Source organism: Anabrus simplex, chromosome 6 (assembly GCF_040414725.1).
Source record: "Anabrus simplex isolate iqAnaSimp1 chromosome 6, ASM4041472v1, whole genome shotgun sequence".
Taxonomy (NCBI): Eukaryota; Metazoa; Arthropoda; class Insecta; order Orthoptera; family Tettigoniidae; genus Anabrus; species Anabrus simplex.
In genome coordinates, this window is record NC_090270.1 from 142094199 (window position 1) to 142116548 (window position 22350).

General features: G+C 37.4%; 1 protein-coding gene across 1 annotated transcript in view; it reads left to right on the forward strand.

The window, feature by feature from the left end:
• The first annotated feature begins 9597 nt into the window (after positions 1–9597).
• The window catches only part of LOC136875579 (uncharacterized), a 45488-nt gene continuing 32735 nt past the window's right edge, over positions 9598–22350 (forward strand). Inside the window, exons 1-2 of the mRNA XM_068228079.1 lie at positions 9598–9693; positions 18645–18849. Coding sequence (XP_068084180.1) covers positions 9616–9693; positions 18645–18849 — 283 coding nt within the window. The 5' untranslated portion in view covers positions 9598–9615. The remainder of the gene's footprint in view (positions 9694–18644; positions 18850–22350) is intronic.

Here is a 22350-nt window from a genome sequence, read left to right on the forward strand (position 1 = left end):
AACCATTCAGTGTGAGGAGGTAGCCTTTCACTGGAGCTAAAATTTCATTCTCAATTTCGAGGGAATTGCATAGCATTGAGTTAAAAACTTCACACAAACCACTTCTGTAAATGAATACTGTGCTCACTAAACTCTTTGTATAGTTCCACCTAGTAGGTGAAACTCTAGGAAGTCTTCTCTGCAAATACTCTTCCAGAAATTTAGCCCATTTAGGTGAATGTGAAAAGAAAGCAGCAATACCATTAAGAGAGCTAAAAAACATTTTGCATTCAGACAATTTGTTCACAGTGTGGGACAAAACTACGTTTAAACAGTATGCATAGCAATGAATAAATAAAGCTTGAGGATGTGTTCTTTAACTAAAGCTTACACTCCACTCATATGCCCGGCCATTGAAGCAGCTCCATCATAAGACTGCGCAGTTAACTTGTTATTACAGTCAAACTCAGTCAAATATTGTCTCACGCTTTCTGAAATGCCTAAAGCTGTTCTGTTTTCACTGACATCACTGTACCCGACAAATCTTTCCTTTGTTTACCCATTGTAAACATAACGTAGAACAACGGAGAATTGTGAAGTATTGGAAACGTCAGTTGTCTCGTCCACTAAAACTGAAACAAACTTGGCTTCTTTTAATTCAGATTTTATTTCTTCCAGCAACGAGGTTGCCACTGCATCAATTAAATCACTCTGAATTCTGTTTGATACACTCCTAAAAACTGTGGATGTCTCCATGTGGGTTTTCAAGAGAGGGTCATATTCTGCAGTGTATTTTAACAGCTCGATGTAGTTACGCCTATTAACTGAGGTTTCACGCTCATCATGCCCTCAGAGAGAAAGTTCTTGCTTATATAAAAAGCACACAACATTAACGAAATGCTTCAAGAGTTCCCTGTTTTCTTTTACCCTCTCATTATGAAATGTGATTCTTCTTTGAGCTGGTCATCTAGTTGTGTGTCCACCCTAACTTTACCAAACAACGCTAAGAGATAAGATGCTCTGATGTGTCCTATAGATTCTTTGTGAGAAACAGCTGCATTGGTAAAATTTTCCAGATTAATATACCCCGTTTTAGTCCAGCTTGTGTTTCTGTCTTTACCAAAAAGAAGGCAAGGCCAACAGAACAGAGCATTCACTTTGGTGCATCCTGTCAACCAAACATATTTTTCGTATGAAGAAGCAGATAAGTGCCTAGTGAAACCTTTTACTTGTTTTGTTTAAGCCTGGTAAATCTGGAGTTGGCCTACCTTCTTTTATAAGGCTGCATTTTTCGTGGAAAGGTCTACCTGAGAAAGGCCTTTCAAGAATATTTTCCACTACACACTCGCACATATTTCCAAATTGATATTCACGACAGTGATGACACCATCATAACTTAATCTACAGTGTCACGATGCATAACATACGTTATATTCATGAATAATGGCAAAGAACTCATGAAAACTTCACCAGTAATCCAAGAGGAATACTACAAAAATTCACTATATATCACCATTACAGACAACCAAATACAACATTCGCTTAGCTCTGTGTTCATGCTAGGCAACCTAAATATTTTTCTGTGACTATTGGAAAACATACCGTACACATGCCATCAATGAATTGCTTGAAAAAAAAAATCTTTATACATGCTGAAATCCAAAAATAAAAGATATCCTTTTATATTACAATTGATTTCATAAACAGGCTCTATTTTTATTAGCAAGACAATGTGTAAGTGGCTACACTGTTAACTTGTTGATCTTTTTATTGTAGCTTCTAGTGTGTGGCGCTGAAGAATTCAAGTGTCAAGTATTAAAACTAACAGGCCCTACCTAAGATAGCTGGCCTGTCACTGTAAATTGCTATCTGGGGAGGGGCCACAGCTTCAAGAACAAGGAAGCTTGCAAGTGCATGTGTCATCCAAGCGACTTAAATTTTGCTTGGGTAACTCTCTTTTGCGCTGGCAAGGAAACCCAGGTCGTTGGAGAAGCTAAACTGCGGTAGTGTGAGCGGATCGTTGAGACAGCTGTACTTGGCTTTTGATATTAGCAGTTTTTTAACTTTATAAAAAGTGTTCTAAGGAATAATAAGAAAATATAAGTACAAAGTTATTTACCGAAGCAGCGCTGGGGTAGATGGAGTTCAGTGCACGTCACTTGTTTTAATATAGGAATTGTATTGACTAAGGTGGACATTTTAAATCTTTTCCCTTTTTGCAAGGGAATTTTGTATGTTACAGCTGTAGAGTGCATCTCTGTGGGCCATTCAAATTGAATACTTAACTTTCACGTCCATACTATACCTTAAGTAGGCTTTCAGCTTTCGTTGGCTACACAACACACATGCCAAAGAGATGTTAAGTATAGAGAGAAAAATGGCTATCTGGACACTGGTACAATTCACACCCAGAGCTTTCAGATTTTCCTTCTGATGCCCTATCAGACTGAGGGCTTGACATATTTGCTTTAGTGGTTTAACACCTCTCTGTTATATACTTGCCCATAGTACTCACATCCTGGTCTCAAAAGTCAAGAATAACGGCCGAGAGGATTCGTCGTGCTGACCACACAACACTTCGTAATCTGCGCAGGCCTTCGGGCTGAGCAGTGGTCGCTTGGTAGGCAAGGCCATTCAAGGGCTGTAGTGCCACGGGGTTTGGTTTGGTTTGGTTTGGTTTGGTAGTACTCACATCATACCTCATACACTTACAACCCCAGAGACACTCCTGGCACTAAAAGCCATATGCCATATGCCATTTCATTTTTATTTTTATTTTTTCTAGAAAAATGTATACACCACTAAGGAGTAGTGTTGACTTCCATCATAGATCTGCTCCTACAAAGTGCATGAGTACTTCGTAAATGTCTCCAGGTTTTTGAAATGCACCAACTTGAATAATGAATGAATGCTGTATGATGCACACAATAGCCTGATTTAGTCTGCAATAAATTATAGTATATTTATAAAAGGTTAACCTCTCTTCATCGAAGTGTTCAACCCTCCAGCACCTACAGGCGCCATTTGGTGCCATTGCATACTGATTCATTATTTTTCCTTAAGTGCTGAGATAAACAAGTGAAACAATTCCTATGCTGGTTACTGCTCAAGGCTGAGATTCCGCCTAAGTGTTTGAGCTATTATTTGCCTGCCAATACCACAGAAGCCTGACTGTTGAGACACTGAACTGAACCATGCATATTTCTTCACAGCAATGGCTCACCAAGTGAAATAAGTACTTTAGTCATGGCAGGAATTTATTAGCATCTCCTAGCATCAGTCTATAATGTACTATTCCATTAGTTGTTGATTCTATGTTGATTCTTCTGTTGATTCTATGGTATAAAATATTTATCAGGTGCCATTTGATACCACTAGGTATTCAACATAGTAGTGAGACATTAGTGTAATTTTCGTCCGCTCGATGGCTCAATGGTTAGCATGCTGGCCTTTGGATACAGGGGTTCCGGGTTCAATTCCAGGCAGGGTCGGGAATTTTAACCATCACTGGTTAATTTTGCTGGCACAGGGGCTGGGTGTATGTGTCGTCTTCATCATCATTTCATCCTCATCATGGCATGCAGGTCGCCTATGGGAGTCAAATCAAAAGACTTGCACCTGGCGAGCCCAACATGTTCTCGGACACTCCTGGCACTAAAAGCCATACGCCATTTCAATTTTTTAGTGTAATTTTCTATAATACTACAAGTTACCTGATAGAAATATGAATTATTTTGTTCTGTACAACATTCCTAATTGGCTGCAGACTATACAACAATACTTTCACCAATATCCATCAGTATGTGCATAATATCATATATTCTCATGGTCTGTTACATACACTCCCCTCATGTTTTCAAAGTACTCTCACTCTACAAAAAGCTTTTCAACTTCTAAGATGACGATTCTGAGGTAACTGAAATCTTTATTGAACCACCTGAGGCTGTGGTACTTTTGAATGAAGATTCAGGAAGTGAAGATGAAGGTGGCTTTGCAGCTAAACCTCAGACCATTATTAGACTGGGAGCTCGCTTTCACTCCTCAGATACAGAAAGTGGCCACTGAAGCAGGTAGAACTTTAAGACTTGTGATAAGAAATGTAAAGCCATTTTAAAACATACAAAGTTGTATTAAGTTGTACAACACCATGGTCAGTCCAAAACTAGAATATGCCAGCATAGTATGGAGCCCTAAGTGCAAAATGCATGTATATCAACTTGAAGGAGTGCAAAAGAAATACCTGAAATATTTACATTTTAAAAGAACATCTCAGTTTCCAGAAATGGTTTCATACAACGAGCTTCTGCTAAATTTAGAAATGAAGAGATTAGAAAATTGAAGGCAGAAAGATGTGGTCAAGTTTATTTTCAAAATAATAAATTCATAAATTTATAATCCTGAGTTCCTTTCCTTCGTGAATTTTCATGTACCGCATGCAAATTCAAGTCTTAATTTAACATCTATACTACTATTTAGAGATGGTGAGTTAGTTTGTATGTAATGAGTAGGGCTCAGAATTTGAAGACCTATAAATTGCCTAAAAATGACCTGTAAAAACTACTAAAAATATCCAAAGAAGGACCTAAAACTGGCAAAAGGGAAATAAAAATGCAATCCAAATTCATTCATAATTTTAGTTAATTACATATTTAATAAAGGAATATAATGCTTTAATATGCAATATTCTGGTGGTATGGAACATGCATGCAAAAATGTATGAATGAAATACTTCTTTCATCATTATATATTTTTAGATTAACATAATTAAAGAAAAGGAATTCTGTGTTAGTTAAATAAAAGTACTTGAAGAATTTAACAATTTCTTTTTGCTATTCGCTTTACGTCACACCGACACAGATAGGTCTTATGGCGACGATGGGACAGGAAAGGGCTAGGAATGGGAAGGAAGCGGCTGTGGCCTTGATTAAGGTACAGCCCCAGCATTTGCCTGGTGTGAAAATGGGAAACCACGGAAAACCAACTTCAGGGCTGCTGACAGTGGGATTCGAACCCACTATCTCCCGGATGCGAGCTCACAGCTGTGCACCCCTACGCACGCGGCCAACTCACCCGGTAGAATTTAGAATGAAAAGCTTTTTCCACCTAGAGTGAATGGAGCAAAACCTGCAATGGACATCCTGGGAAAAGAAATTGAAATTAGTATAACTGCAATCATATTTGGCTTAACCACTTCAGAGTTACAGAAACTGGAATTCGTAAACCTTACCTCAGTTGGCTTTGCAGTATATCACAATAGTCATCTCCAAGTACCTAGGTGTAAAGGATTGTCGGTTTTCAGACAGCACGTTGCAGAATATCGAGAAACATCTCTCCACATCATCAATGGACGTTAAGGGTTCATACTTGATGCAACCAAGATCTTCCTCTTAAAAAAACACTCACATCAAAATTTTCTCCTTTCAGTATTTCACTTATCTTGTACATAATTTGATACCCCTGTTTTTTCAAGCATTATTTTCATTTCTTCATTTCATTTTCTCTTTTACTACAGAAAAGATGTTTAAAAGATGATGGATGATCTAATTATGATTCGAATTGAGTATATGAGTTGAACAAATGTAGTCAAAACAAGGTGAAGTTGCAAAAAAAAAAAAAAAAAAAAAGGTGTCAAGATCCATAAAAAGGGCTAAAAAGGACCTATAAGCCAAGAAACACCATAAAAGGCAAATAAAAGGTCAAATAAAACCCACCATTTTCTGGTTTACAATGACCCAAAATGAACATATGTTAGGTTGGGCCTCATCTTTGGACACTCGAGGAAAAAAAAGCCTTTCCTCAACTTCTGAGCCCTAGTAATGAGTAATCTCAAAAACTGCCAGAGCGATTTTGACATTTCTTTCACCATTTGCAAGATAATACCATTCCAAGTGACATAGGCTATGTATCATGCTGGAATCAAAGGGTTCCTATGAGAACAGTGATTGAAGGAAAAAATGGCAGCAATAATAAATTTGTAAGTTTGCCTATCTGTTTTTTTAATGTAAAACTACTTGACTGATGGAGCTCAAATTTAGCAAGCTTATAGTTGATACCTATTGTTAACCTACAGGCTACTTACTGTCAGAGTATCTTTAAAGTGGGCTATGGAGCGAAAAAAAAAGTGAAGTAAGTCAGAGGAAAACATACACTTGAGACCATTAAAATTGAAAATGCTGCATAAGCAGTTAGTCCTACTGAACAATGGAGCTCACACAAAGTATATTTGAAATTTGATTTCCCAAAAAAGAGTTTATATCAATATTCTTCGAATATCTCTAATAGTTTTTAAGAAAAAATGTTTTGCTGTGTTTTGGCGCATGCTTTATCCTTGGTAGCTTCGTCTTGGTTTCTTTCATGTAAAAATTACTTGATGGACCATGCTAAAATTTGGCATGCATGCCACTCGAACCCTTGGTTAGCATATAGGCTGTTTACTATTATGCTGTATCTTAAGATGATGATTTTGAGGTGACTGAAAACTTTATTGAACCACCTGAGGCTGTGTACTTATGAAGATTCAGGAGGTGAAAAAGGTGGCCTTGTAGATAACCTCAGAAATAAAATGTGAAGCAATTCATAAGAAAATGTACACCTGGGACCCTTAAAAGTGAACATCGTGCTTAAACACTCATAATAAAGTCGGCGAGTGTACTTAAAATTCTATTTCCCAGAAAACAGTTTATAAGCACTTCCTTCATAATTCTAACAGTATTCCTGAAAAATATGTTTTTCTGTGTTTTATTATCATGCTATCTCTAAAGCAGGCCATGTAGTGAAAGGAAATGTGAAGCAAGTCAGAGGAAAACATATGCCTGGGACCCTTAAAGGTGGATAAGTTGCCTGAATGGTTAGTCCTATTAAACATACTTAAAATTTATTTTTCCAGAAAAAAGTTTATAAGAATTTTCTTTTAACTCTAATAATTTTTGAGAAAAGAGTGTTTTACTGTGGCATGGGGGTGAAAAGGGGTGAAAAGGGGTGAAAAGAATATTAAAAATGACTGAGATTATAAATGTATGTTTGTGTGTATGTTCCAGCATAGCTCTCCCAACTCTGATACACATATGACTTACTACCTGGAAAAATTACTGTGGGTGGGAAGGGAGGGGTACGACGCAATTATCATGATTACGGGCAGGGGGGTGGAAAAGAGGTGAAATATTAAAATAATAGAAAATACCAATATTAATGTAGAATCCATAGTTCTGGGGGTTGCTGAATGAATAGTAACAGTCTAGTTGTCATTTAATTCCTAGTTCAGCCCCCATTAGCATAGGGGTGAGATGGGGTAAAAAAAAAGTTCAAAATGACGGAGATTATATGGATGTATGTGTATATGTTCCAGCATAACTCTCAATCAAACTCACTACATAAAGTATCACGTCAATAGTCTGCCTGATCGCCATGATTGTTAAGGCATTGAAATCTAAACCATCTGACACCGTGGTTAGCTGGTTCGAGTCCCATTGGTCAAAAATTTTTCACCATCAGAATGGTGGCCGACAGGGTAGGGGTGGTGGTGGTATACAACTTATAATCACTAGATTGCATGCCAAAAGCCTGGATTAAATTCCAAACCTCTCAGCAGTGCTCATATGGAATGAGTAAGTTGATAGCGATTTGTCCGTCGGATGAAAACGTTAAGCCTTGAGCAGATCCGTTGGTGCTATTTGACAGGAGTAGGCTATGTGCCACTATCGGGTTTCACCCTCTCCCTTCCTACTATCACGTATCACATCATTCATTTCATCTCATTAACTCCTCTGATGAGGTTGACATTACGAAGGGCATCCGGTCATAAAAACCCAGCACGACAGATTCATCTCACCTCATACCCAACCCCATAGAGAAACAGAACAAGGGTTGAACAAATAAACAAACAAACATAGTGTCAAATCCGTAGTTACCGGACGAGTTGGCCGTGTGGTTAGGGCCACACAGCTGTGAACTTGCATCTGGGAGATAGTGGGTTCGAACCCCACTGTCGGCAGCCCTGAAAATGGTTTTCCAAGGTTTCCCATTTTCACACCAGGTGAAGCCAATTGTAAAAAAAAAAAAAAAAAAAAAAAAAAAAACAACATAATTTTTAGGGTCGCTGAGATGAACTGTGCTTCTCTGGATGCCATTAAGCCCAAGTTCAGCCTCTGTCAGCATGGGGGTTGAGAAGGGGTGAAAGAGAAAATGTCCAAAATGAACAAGATTGGTGTTGAATACACAGTTCTTTGGGTCGCTAGGCTGACTGGTGACAGTCCTAGTGAAAGTTGGAATCGTGTACATCATATCTATAGCATGACGTATAAATACACGCAGTACTAACTTACTTTTATTATTTATTTGAAAGGATCAACTACTTCCCAGACAATCTGGGCTGCCAGAAGGACAAAGTTTGTGCAAAACTAAACAATCTTCAAACTAAAACTTAGAATTAAAAAATAACAATAACTCCAGATCTATAAAATAGTTTGTAAAAGTCAATCAACGTCACAATAAAGAAATCTTCAAAAATTCTCTTCAAACAGGTAATTCAAATCCTGAAAGTACTTGAGCAGAGCCAATACTACAGCTAGTTATTACTGAAATAAGGAATAACAAAAGCTACCTTTTAAAAATAAGTCAATACAGTAATGACGAATTCTCCCACACTTGGGACGGTATTACTATAGCCTACCTAATGGATGAGCTCACTAATACAGTAGTTACCTTTAGTACAATTATCTACCAAATTCAATTAATTAAAAAGCCTACCATGGTTGTTAAGGCATCAAGTCTTTATGACCTGACACCATATTTAGCTGGTTCAAGTCCCGTTGGTAGAAGAAATATTCACCATTAGAATGTTGTCTCACAGGGTAGGAGAGGTGGTGGAATACAATTTTTAATAATTAGATTGTTTAGAACAAACCTGGGTTCAATTCCAAAACCTTTCCATAGTGCTCATATTGTGTGAGGGCATGTGATGCCACTGAAGGCAATTCATCCATCGGATAGCGACATTAAACCTAAAGCAGACCCCCTGGTGTTATGAGACAGTATTTGCTGATATGGGGTGTCACTTTCTCCTTACCTCACCTCATGAACATCATCATCAGACACTACACAACACAGAACATGCAGTCATCACACTGGACACAGAATCACACACACTTGCAAAATGATCTTTGCCTCTGAGGCAAGAAGAAACTAACTTTTTGATCATAGAAGGTGCATACAAATAAATGAAGATAGCAAACATCCTATCATCACAGCCAATAGCCTCACATCCAAGTGCCTGGCAAGCAGAACACACACAAATAATTTTTTTATTACCTGATTTACGTCGCACCAATACAGATGGGTTTTATGGTGACGATGGGGAGTGGGAAGGAAGCAGCCGTAGGCTTAATTAAGGTACAACCCCAGCATTTGCTTTGTGTGAAAATGGAAAACCACGGAAAACCATCTTCAGGTCTGCTGACAGTGGGATTCGACATCACTATCTCCTGGATGCAAGGTCTCAGCTGCGCACCCCTTACCACATGGCCAACTTGCTCGGTACACACATCAATAATTAATAAAAATTTTAAAAAATATTGTTATGCTATTGTTATGAAATTAATTTTTAAATTATTGTTTCAGGTCCAGAAATCCTCTAAAAAAATGACTGTGCCTCTTCGTAGTTGCTGCCTGGTCTTCAACCTTCGGCAAGGAACACTTCTTATAGCAGTTGTTGAATTGGTTAGTACTAACATTGTTTAAATATACTATACAGTGTTAGATAAAGAAAGAGTATACAGCTAAATCAATCAATCAATCAATCAATCAATCAATCAATCAATCAATCAATCAATCAATCAATCAATCAATCAATCAATCAATCAATCAATCAATCAATCAATCAATCAATCAATCAATCAATCAATCAATCGATCAATCAATCAATCAATCAATCTCCATTTAGAGCTGATGCCCAGGTGGTAGATTCTTTGTCAGTTGTTTATGTAGTCTTTCCTTCAATGATTCCAAAGAGGTTGGATTTTTTCAATCTGCTTTATATTGCGCCGACAAAGATAGGTCTTATGGCGATGATTGGATAAGAAAGGGCTAGGAATGGGAAGGAAGTGACCGTAGCCTTAATTAAGGTGCAGACCCAGCATTTGCTTGGTATGAAAATTGGAAACCACAGAAAACCATCTTCAGGGCTGCCAACAGTGGGGTTCGAACCCACTATCTCCCAAGTGCAAGGTGATAGGTACGTGATCCAAACTGCACAGCCACTTGCTTGGTAAGTTGGAAATTTATTGAAGATCTCCCTTGGTAAATTATTCCAATCCCTAATTCCTCTTCCTGTAAACTATATTTGCCCCAGTTAAGTCCTCCTGAATTCCAACTTTATCTCCTACTAACGTAGCCTCCGTGGCTCAGGCTGCAGCACACCGGCCTCTCACAGCTGAGTTCCATGGTTCAAATCTCGGTCACTCCATGTGAGATCTGTGCTGGACGAAGCAGAGGCGGAACAGGTTTTTCTCCAGATACTCCAGTTTTCCCTGTCATGTTTTATTCAAGTAACACTCTCCAATATCATTCCATCTGTCATTCATTAATCATTACTCCAGAGGAGTGCAAAAGGCTTCGGCAACCTGCACAATTCCTATCCTTGCCGCTAGAGGGGGGCTTCATTCATTCCATTCCTGACCCGGTCAAATGACTGGAAACAGGCTGTGGATTTTCATCTCCTACTAATCTCATTACATGCCATCTCCCTACTGAAATCTCGGAACATACCACTTAGTCAAGCAGTTACTGTAGTCTCCTTACTCTGAAGTCCTCCCAGCACAAAGTTTGCAACATTTTCGTAACACTACTCTTTTGTCAGAAACCACCCAGAATAAAACATGCTGCTTTCCTTTCGATATTTTCTGGTTCTCGAATCAAGTAATTCTGGTGAGGGTCCCAAACATTAAAACCATATTCTAATTAGGGTCTTTGTAGTGATTTATATGCTCTCTCCTTTATATCCTTACTACAACCCCTAATTACCCTCATAAGCAGAAGAAGAGTACAGTAACCTATCTTTGCAACCTCATTAATGTGATTATCCAATGACAATCTTTCCTTGTATTAAAATCTAGGTACTTTCACTGCATCAACAAAGTAATTTGCATCTCTGAAAACTGTAGAAGTAGTTAGTAGGACGTTTCTACTTTCTAGAAATATAGCCACCTGCTCAGTCTCTTTTTTGTCCAATCCAATGGCCCTCATTTTCATCAGTAGTCTCCTTCCATGATTTACCCTATCAAATGTTTTGGACACGTCAATAGCAATGCAGTCCATATGACATCTTGAATCTAAAATATCTTGCTGGAATCTTATATGTTAAGCCTCATGAAATAACCTTCTTCCCTAAAACTGACCTGACTTCAATCAAACCAGTTATTAAGTTCACAATGTAATATAATCAGAAAGAGTGTTTTCCCAGAGCTTACATGCTACACATGCCAAGCTGATTGGCCTGTAATTATCCGCTTTATGTTTATCACCTATATACACTAGGTGGAGGGTGGGTATTTATTTATTTACACTGTTTACGCCCACATTGGAGCACCAAAATCAAACCTTATACAACAAAGTCTTCAAAGAATAAGTTCAGCTTTTAACACTTGACAACTTTTTCCTTTCCCAAAACTTCTTCATTCTGGATGATCTTGTAGTAAGTTCTTCTACACACATAACATTCTCCTTACACTGCGATTTTTTTAGTGATAGTCTTGTGTACTTGTTATTTAGAATCTGTTTCTCTTCTCTATTTTCAATTTGATCTTTAGTAATATTCATCTAAATCCATTTGTATTTCTTTAAAATATGTGTTTTTTGTTTTACTATTCCAGAAGAAATCAAAAATTTATTTCAGGAGTCTAGTATTTGGTATTTCAGTACCTAGGTAGTATTAGTTACCTCCTCTACCTGGACATTATCTTTATATCAATCTCTACATACTGCTGACTTAAATAGTTTGGCTTTCTGTAAATCCTCACATATACAGTTCCCTTGTTCATTAACGTTTCCAGTAATGTCCTTTCTGGAACCTATTTCTGTCTTATGATTCATATGATTGGCAATTATGATTACTGTCATGTTATCCTTTGGCTAAATTAATTTCCTGGTAAGTTCCTTCAATGTCTTCTTGATTTCCACAACAATTCGTAACTCTGTTTCTTTCCAATCTGCATCTCCTTCTTAATCTTTCATTTCTCTGTTATAATACCATATATATTTACCATTCCTTCCCATCATTAAAGGTACTTACAGTACCTGTTTTTATACTCCTCAACAACTGCTTTAAACCCATCCAATAGACTGTTTAAATTTTTATTTACCATTTTAAACCAGTCGTAAATTACCTTTCTTAAACTCCCTCATCCGTTACTTATCAACCACATATTGCCTAATATAACCTTCCTTTTTATCGTGTTCTTTCTATGATAAAACTAGTTTTGTGACCAAATATACCATCCCTCACTTCAGTTTCTTTGTAGAGCTCATGTGGTTTTATTAGCGCCATGTCTAGAATTCTCTTCCCTTTAGCTGGTTACAACCCCTTTTGATTCAGCCGTCATTCCCAGATTTATTTACCATGTGTTGGTCATTATTTTGGTCATTCACATTACCTTCCTAGTTAACATATGGTGAATTGATATCACCCACTACAATCACATTCCTTTCTGTGTCGTTTACCACACAGCTGATTATCTTATCAAATAATTCCATGTCAGCATCACCCCTTCCATATCTGTACACTCCAAAAACATCAAGTTGCCTGTTATCTTTAGAAACAAGTCTTACACCTGGAAATTTTTGTTTCTCATCCTTACAAATTCTCCTTTACCAGTACGAATACTCCCCCTTCTATCGATTCTATCCTGTCTCTACGTTGAACACTCTAGTTTCGGGAGAACATTTTTCACACCAGTATCACTTCTCATCTATCATTCCACTATTTTTACAATGCCTGGTAAATATATCTACTATATTACCATACTTAATTATGTTCCATAACAGACGCTGCAAAAGGATCCTTAATCGGGGGTGGGGGGTGGGGGTGGGGTGGGGTGGGGTGGGGTGGGGAGGGGATTACAGGAAAGGGAAATAAGCTGAAGGAGAGCACCAAAAGACTGATTGAAGAGAGAGAAAAATTGAAACTGGAAGAAGTCAACTATCAGAAAAAGTCTGAATTCTGAAGGACATCAGGGAGCACAACATGGACATGGCCAAGAAAGTTATGGAAATAACAAATATTAGGAAATAAATGACAGATGGCAGACACTGGATATTAGGAGTGAAGGATATAAATGGAAAACAATGTCTCAAGGGAAGAGACAGTGTTATAAACCTCAGAATTCTATGAGAAACTGTACAGCACCCTCAAGAAGGAAAATTTGATCCAAAAGTATGAAATTCTAGAGGTCATCTGAGAAGAGAAGTTACCATCCGTCCTCCCTGGTGAGGTGAGTGCAGAAATAAAAGAAACAAAGAAAAACGAAAGTGCCCAGAAGACGATGGTATACTCAACAAGTACTTGAATTACTCAATGGCATCCTTCAATTTTATTTTTAAGCTAAACTCCATGAAGGCAGGCAGATACCTCCTTCCAGCCAAAGTGTTTGTTTACATCAAAAAAAGAAAAAAAGAGAAACATCAATCCATGATTCTCAGGTTGTAGGCAACTTTTTTCTCTCTCCATTTCAGAATATTCTATTATTCAGCAAAAGTTTACTGTACACAAAAAAAAATATCACATTCAAACAATCTCCATAATCTGGACGTTCAATAGACCGGCACATCCAGTAATCCAGTCTTCTTTTTCCGCCTTATGTTCTATGTTGAAACATCTGGAATCGCCATTGAGATCTGGCATTGATCCCGAGGATGATGTTTTTCTTGAACAGATTACAAAATAAAGCTTTCATTGCTTTCTTACTGAAAATAACAAGTGTAGGCTACTTTTCTCTCTGAAAATTCAGTGTGCAATGTTAGATTTATTAATTGAAGTATGTATAAATTCAAGTCTTCTGGGAAGGGAACGATAGTTGACTTGTGAATGTTGTCTCTATATGTCAGTTCTGTGATCTTTCAAAGTTAACATGCTTGAGGGAATATGACATCATGGTTGCCATAGCAATAAACTAAAGCCAGACATCAGTCTAGCAGTAACTTGAGAGGTATTCTTATCATGTACAGAAAGAACAGGGATGAGCCTGCAAATGGAAAATTGAAATACACTGGCAGAAAATAATATTCAAACACCATGAAATAAGGAAATTTTGGCAATATAGTTGTTGAGGTAACATATTTAATTGATCAAAGGTACAAGACTACAGATTGATATCCGCACAAGAAAAGCCATTGCAAATGTGCTATGCTGGTCCATTAATAACCAGTGTAATCGCTTGACTGTTGAATGCAGGCATGCAATCGTGCATGCATTGTGTCATACAGGTGCCGGATGTCAGCTTGTGGGGTCGAGTTCCATGCCTGTTGCACTTGGTCGGTCAATACAGGGACGGTTAATGCTGGTTATGGATGACGCTGGAGTTGTCGTCCAATGATATCCCATATGTGCACAATTGGAGATAGATCAGGGGACGAAGCAAGCAACACTCTGTAGAGCACGTTGGGTTACAACAGCGGCATGGGGGCGTGCATTATCCTGTTGGAAAACACCCCCAGGAATGTTGTTCATGAATGGCAGCACAACAGGTCGAATCACCAGATGGATGTACACATCTGTTGTCAGGGTGCATGGGATAACCACGAGAGTGCTCCTGCTATCATAGGAAATTGCTCCCCACATCAGAACTCCTGGTGTAGGTCCAGTGTGTCGACACCGCAGTCAGGTGGAATGCAGCCGCTCACCTGGCCTCCTCCTAACAAATACACGGCCATCACTGGCACCTCCAGAACCGGCTTTCATCGGAAAACACAACGGACCTCCACTCCAACCTCCAATGAGCTCTAGCTTGATACCACTGAAGTTGCAGATGGCAGTGGTTTGGGGTAAGTGCAATGCATGCAGCAGGGCGTCTGGCTCGGAGCTGTCCTTCAAGTAACCAATTTCGAACAATTTGCTGCATCACTGTGGTGCTAATTGCTGCTCAAATTGCTGCTCCAGATGCAGCCATACGCCAAATACAGCAGTCCTCCCTCTCGGTGGTGCTCCGAGGACGTCTGGAGCCCAGTCTTCTTGCAAGTGTACCTTCATGTGACCACTGCTCCCAGCACGAATGCACAGTGGAGACATTCCTGCCAAGTCGTTCTGCAATAGCACGGAAGGAAAATGCACCTTCACGTAGCCCTGTTATACGGTCTCGTTCAACCGCAGTAAGCTGTCGATACTGGCCTTTTTGTCATCGTAAAGGCATTGTCGAACCACTCACAGTCACTCCGTCCAATCTCACAGGTAACTATAATGCTCTTGCACAGAGCAAACCTAATGTGCAATGTCATGGGGTCGCTACTAGTGCCACACTAATGCAGTTTGCGGGAAATTTGAATCGGCATCATCTTGCAGATGTATAAACAAGCCTACCAACGTTCGTTAATCTAGTACAACCCCTTCTTGGGGTTTGGATATTTTATTTTCCGTCAGTGTATATGCTGGACTATATTATTAGTAATTTAATTTCTGATTTTAGAGGAAGGTGAAAGGGCCCTTCTTACCTGACAAATTGACACTGCTCTGGTCCCAAGAGGGCTAGGTTATTAGGATTGTACCATATAGAATTCTGAATAAAATGAAATACAAGTAAATAAGTAAATTCACCATGCAAGAATAAAACAGAATAAATTATTTGTCTGTAACAGGACTATGGCAAACAATTTTAACTTGTGCTAAAATTTAGCTAGCAGCTAGTGGGCACAGACTATTTTCAACCCAAAGTATAATTTTCTAATTATTCATGAATTTAATTTAAAAAATTATCTTCAGGGTATTTACTTCAGAAATTTACCAATACAAAGTTTTAATTAATAGGATATTCTTCGGGGTGTTTAATATTGTAGAAAAATGCTTTAAGTTTTCATATATTATCATATTATGATTTATAACCCTGCCTATAAATATTTTAAACTGTCCTTCAATGACATTTTCTGCCTACTTAAAATCCCATATGTAAGTAACACATTCAGCAAGAACCTCATTTTGATATCTTAAACTGTTGAATATTAGAAGTGTCCACATTAGCTGGACCACCTGGTATGGAACTATTAATGATATTATTACTTAAGAAGCTAGTTACTTTCCTACTTGTCTTGGTAGCATAAAAATATTCTCTGAAGAAATTATTGTTATTATTATTATTATTATTATTATTATTATTATTATTATTATTATTATTATTATTATTATTATTATTATTATTGTTGTTGTTGTTGTTGTTGTTGTTGTTGTTGTTGATATTATTATTATTATTATTATTATTATTATTATTATTATTATTATTATTATTATTATTATTATTATTATTATTATTATTATTATTATTATTATATTACGTACACTTCTCCACAGGAAATATAGGTAGTAACGGGCCACTGGATGCACCAAGTGCCTTACAATAATTAAAGTATTTACACATTATAAGAAAAACATTTGATGCCTCCGTGGCTCAGACGGCAGCGCGTCGGCCTCTCACCGCTGGATACCATGGTTCAAATCCCAGTCACTCCATGTGAGATTTGTGCTGGACAAAGTGGAGGCGGGACAGGTTTTTCTCCGGGTACTCCGGTTTTCCCTGTCATCTTTCATTCCAGCAACACTCTCCATTCTCATTTCATACCATCTATCAGTCATTAATAAATCACTTTGGGAGTGGCGACTCCATCGTACTAATAGCCTATATCTGCTTCATTCATTCCATCCTGACCCGGTCAGTGACTGGAAAACAGGTTGTAGGTAGGTTTTTTTTTCAATAAAAACATTAATGTACAGGTATATACAGAACTCTAGATCACAGGATCTTTATTCTGGCAAGAGGAACAATTGTACAATGTTGCATGTTGACAGGAGGACAGAATATTGCATAATTTTGTAGATGTTTGGTGGAAGACCCAGTTCTTGCAGACTCTTGTGAAATGTGCATGGAATGAGGCCATTGACTGACACGAGTCACAGGGACTATCCATATCAGTTTTAACTTCCAAATCCTCTTGATCTCTTCTGCAAGTTCTTTGTACTTGCAGATTTTTTCATGGTACTTCCTGTCGATGTTGGTGTCATTGGGGATTGCGATGTCAATAAAGAAAGTTGTCCCAGTTTTCTTCTTTACCAGTATGATGTCTGGTATGTTATGGTTGACTGTTTTGACTGTCACTACAGCAGTGTCCAAATAAAGCTTTTTAATCAACTCATTCTTCAGGAGTGGCGTTGGATGTAACTTGTATTAAGGGGTGTGCTTCTGAGTTAATTGGTTTCCCTGAGCAAGTGCCTGGTGTATAATTTCTGAGACATGATTTCCCGCCTCGTGTATTCTACGAAGGCAAGTACTGGGCAGCCTGCAGTCATACGATCAATGGTCTCGAGATGAACGGAGCATCGTCTGCATTTGAGCAGAGTACTCTTGTGTCTTTGATGATGTACTTTTTATAATTGTTTGTAGCTATTACTTGGTCTTGTATAGCAACTGCAAATCCCTCTGTCTCCTCAAATAAGCACCCACTTTGTAACCACACACATCATGCATTCTTGTCTATGCTCTGTTGGTTTAGAGTGCTGTAATATTTTCCATGGAGGATCTTCTCTCCCCAGGTCCTTTCTTCTCCTGCAGGGATACTTGGTGATTTGTATGGGGGTTAGAGGCATTATATGCATACAGTACAGTTTACTTGTCTGCAAGTACTACAGCTTTATGGAGAAGGCTGTTTTTGCTTTGCTTTTTATGGAAATATTTTCTTAGGTTCTTTATCTGATTCAGGAGCATGACTTGAAGATCCAGTACTCCTTGGCCTCCCAATTTTTGTGGAAGGGTGACCCTTTCCATGCATGAATTTGGATGATGTAATCTATAGGTGATGAGCAAAGTTCTTGTTTTTCTATGTATGCTGTCTATTTCTGTAGCAGACCATTTCAGAATTCTGAACGAATAAACAAGAGTTGGAATAGCGTACGTGTATATTGCTTTCATTTTTTCTGTGGCATTTAGGTAGCTACGCAAAATCTGATGCAACCTTGATATATATTTGTCAGTGAGTTCCTGTTTAATTTTCTTGTGCTCCAGAGTTGTATTCTGAGCAAATCCAAGGTACTTGTAGGTCTCTGTTTGTGTCATACCCTCAATTAAAGATCTGTTATGAAGCTCATATGTTTGAGAGTTTGCGTACTGACTACATTTAATTGTTTGCAGATTATTATTATTATTATTATTATTATTATTATTATTATTATTATTATTATTATTATTATTATTATTATTATTAATAATAATTTGGTTTGAAACATAAGATATTCTGCGTACCATCCAATGATCCATGTTATCCTTGAAGACCCAATTAAAATGTGCTAAAACATTTTCCTTTTCCAAAAAAAACCAAAAGGGATTAGAAATTAGTGGCATATGGTATTTTTAGAGGAAACTTCAGAGAAACAGGTTATTTATAACCATATGGGTCAAGTGATGTTATATATTATGTTACAGCTTCTCTCTGCAATATGCCTCTTTTTGTTGCTGCTGGGATCAGCCCATGCACAAGACATGGCAGCTATGTTACAGGCAGATATCGAAGAAAGTCAACAGCAGGAAGGAATTTATGTGACAGATGACACAGATGCCATGGGAGGAATCCCTATTCAGTACAGCAATAATGAGACTCGACTTCATACAGCACAGCACCTAGCATTAGGTAAGTTTGTTCCACCTTTTCTTTGATGCTTCAGAAATATTTGTAAGTTTTGTTTCACCACTTCATTCTACAGTTGGAAGGGACACACAGTAATTTGTTATAATTGTAAAATAATGATTCCACAAAAATATTTTGCACATCAGTTCTGCTTTAACCGGTAGAAAGATAATGAGAGTCAGCAATAACAGTGACCAATAACAGCCAAGCTTGAAAGACTTCTGTTTATTTTTAATATTACCAATTTCTATACCCCAGGAATGAGTTATATCTGCTGATAGAAAACATTAATTGAAAATATTCGTGTGTCTTCAAGTGGATTCCTACCAGCTCAGTCTTTGCCCTGCAGATGTCTTCACAGACATCAAAGAACAAAATGTGATTTTCTCACGAGTCAACCATCCTAACAGAATTGGTTTACTCATCCATCCAGAGCGCGGAGAACTGGATTCAAGCAAATACAGTAGAGATAATACAGGACAGTTAGTGAGATATCGAGGGACAGCGATTAGAGCTCTGTCCAGTGGTGTGACCTGGAGTTATTTAGCCAGTCGTAAGAGCATGTACATTAGTTTGTGAAGTTTTTGGTGTTATTTATGAGTCTGGAGTAAGTTAAAATCAGTAAATAATACCATGTGTCATTCATTTATATCTCCCCTCATCGTGAGAGGAAAAATATGTGCTATGTTTACCTGTAAAAATTATGAAGTGTAGAAGAATTCATGGTCTTTCTTTCGTTTCACTCATGACAAGGAAATGTAAGTAGATATCGTGTTTACATATATTCTTCCAGTGATAGTACTTTCTAATCTCCTGAGTTGCGCGACCCATATTTTGAATGGATTAAAATATAATAAGCATATTTTATTGTATAGTGCAGCAGTTAACCTTCAACACCGATGTGTTGTAGGTGTGAACTGTGGGTTTTGAAATGTCAGAGAAATGACTTGGATAAGGTATATAAGAAAGAAGGACGTTAGGCTTGAATAAGAATGATAGGATCTGATATAAGTATTTGGGCTTATGCTGTGTGTCAAGAAAATAAGGTGAAATTCTTTATGTTTCACAGAGAACTATGCTCTGCATCATCAGAAGGAAATCTTGACTGTCTATGAGAAAGGCTTCTAAAACAATGAGGTTTGTTAGACGTTAACCAATAGAAGTGGAAATGGTACATTCATTCGTCACCAGATGGCTCCTCGGACATGGTACAGTGCTACAGTTAAAATTGAAATAATAAATAAAGAGGTTCAACCTGTTCAGTACCAAAGAATAAGAAATGCAGTGATTACATTCTTATTTAATAATAAGTAGAAGTGGTGCCAGTTTCGACCCTAGTCCCGGTCATCATCAGCCGATTAAAACATGAAAAACAATGCATAGGAAAAAGAACATAAAAGATCAAGTTCACTTCGGATCAGTAGAAGAGGCAAAATAAAAAATGATGGGGGTAGACACTGTAAAATTCAGAAGAAGTAAAATGTAAGTCACTTAAAAGAAACAGTGTGTAATTTTCTGAGCGGCAGTATGGCACACGCAGTGTTAGGCAAAGTCTTATAATGTTTATGAAAAGCGGAGAACGGTTAAATGAGCTAGCTTGTATACACTGTTAGGCACAAAGTCATAACATAATCGAACACATATGAAGATCCATAGTCGTGCTGAAGCTGAAGATGAGTAGATCAATTGAAGTAACTTGCCAGCTCCCGGTGATCAGCGCAATATATTCAACATCAGGCAATGTGGTTTCAAACGCCGACGTAAAATGAAGAATAGTGTAAAGATCCAGTATTTCCTTCGGTTGCAGGAATGTAGGTATATTGTACCCGCTCAAAGCCTGAGTTCCAACCAGCATTTATCTCAGGGGGTGTTACGGTCCGAATCTATCGCAACTAATAAACAAAAACTTTATGAAGATATAAGATCTCCAACTAAATGTATGGGCGCCATCCAATTAGTACTACAGGGTTGAACGGGACACTCTAATCATTAACTTTAAGGCTCATCATCAAAACACCTAAAAAAAACAATATATTAAATCAGATCTAAGGGGAAAATATGAAGGCTCCGTCCTAGGAATGGGGACGGATATTTAAACGGTCACCAAGGGTTTACTATTCTACAAGAACAAGAACCTGGAACTGTTTCCTTACAAATGCTAAAGGAGCATTTTATTTAAGTAAACAAAATATTTTTTTTTACACACAACCAAAATCTGTTGATCCTTAATTTGCCGGTATTGGTAAATTATTCCTGAGACCTTTTACACAATATTTGACACTTTTGACCACCCCTCCATTTGGATGGTGGAACCGTTGATATCTGAAGGTATCATATTTACCCTCGTTAACACAATGACCATTGATGGTCATGGACCAATTACCTGTTGGCCAAGTGGGCGCGATCACATGACCCATGTCATCACCTCCACTTTTATTGAGATGAGACCAACCCGGGACACTACAAACTCTATTCGGGTTCCTAACCAAGATATGCTAATCGTTAACTGAAGGAAACGACAAAGAGACTTTAACCTAATGGTCCAGATGTAGGGATTTGTCTTCATATTACAAATATTAAAAACTTGATATTATTACATTATTTCGCCAGCTGACTTCCCTAGTATCATTCATTATCATCATCATCCGAAATAATAAAAAATATTATTATTATTATTATTAATAGTGGAGTTCATGATTATCGTAACCCATAATCATCCTCGCTCTAATATTTCAACTTCTCACTCTTATTATTCTCATCTGAAATAAAAAAAAGTAGGTTCTTCTTCTGATTCTTCAAATGTTGTTATTATTATTATTATTATTATTATTATTAATGATAATAATGTTATTTGCTTTACGTCCCACGAACTACTTTTTAAGGTCTTCAGAGACGCCGAGGTGCCGGAATTTAGTCCCGCAGGAGTTCTTTTACGTGCCAGTAAATCTACCGACACGGGGCTGTCATATTTGAGCACCTTCAGATACCACCGGACTGAGCCAGGATCGAACCTGCCAAGTTGGGGTTAGAAGGCCAGCGCCTTAACCGTCTGAGCCACTCAGCCCGGCATTATTATTATTATTATTATTATTATTATTATTATTATTATTATTATTATTATTATTATTATTATTATTATTATTATTATTATTATAGTAGTTTGAAAATTTCAATGTTTTCATTTCAACTCCCACCATCATTATTATGTTCAGAAATAAAATTAAAAAATTCTTCTTCTTCTGCCACTTCAAATATTTTTTTTATTATTATTATTATTTCAAAATTTTATATTTTAATTTCAATTGATACGTGGCAGTCGACTATTATTATGTTTAACGCATAACCCCTTTTACAATTCCGGTCTAGTTTGGCACTTAATCAATTAAGACATGATTTACTTGGAATATTATTATTATTATTATTATTATTATTATTATTATTATTATTATTATTATTATTATTATTTCAAAAGTTTATATTTTTATTTCCCATCTTTAGAACTTA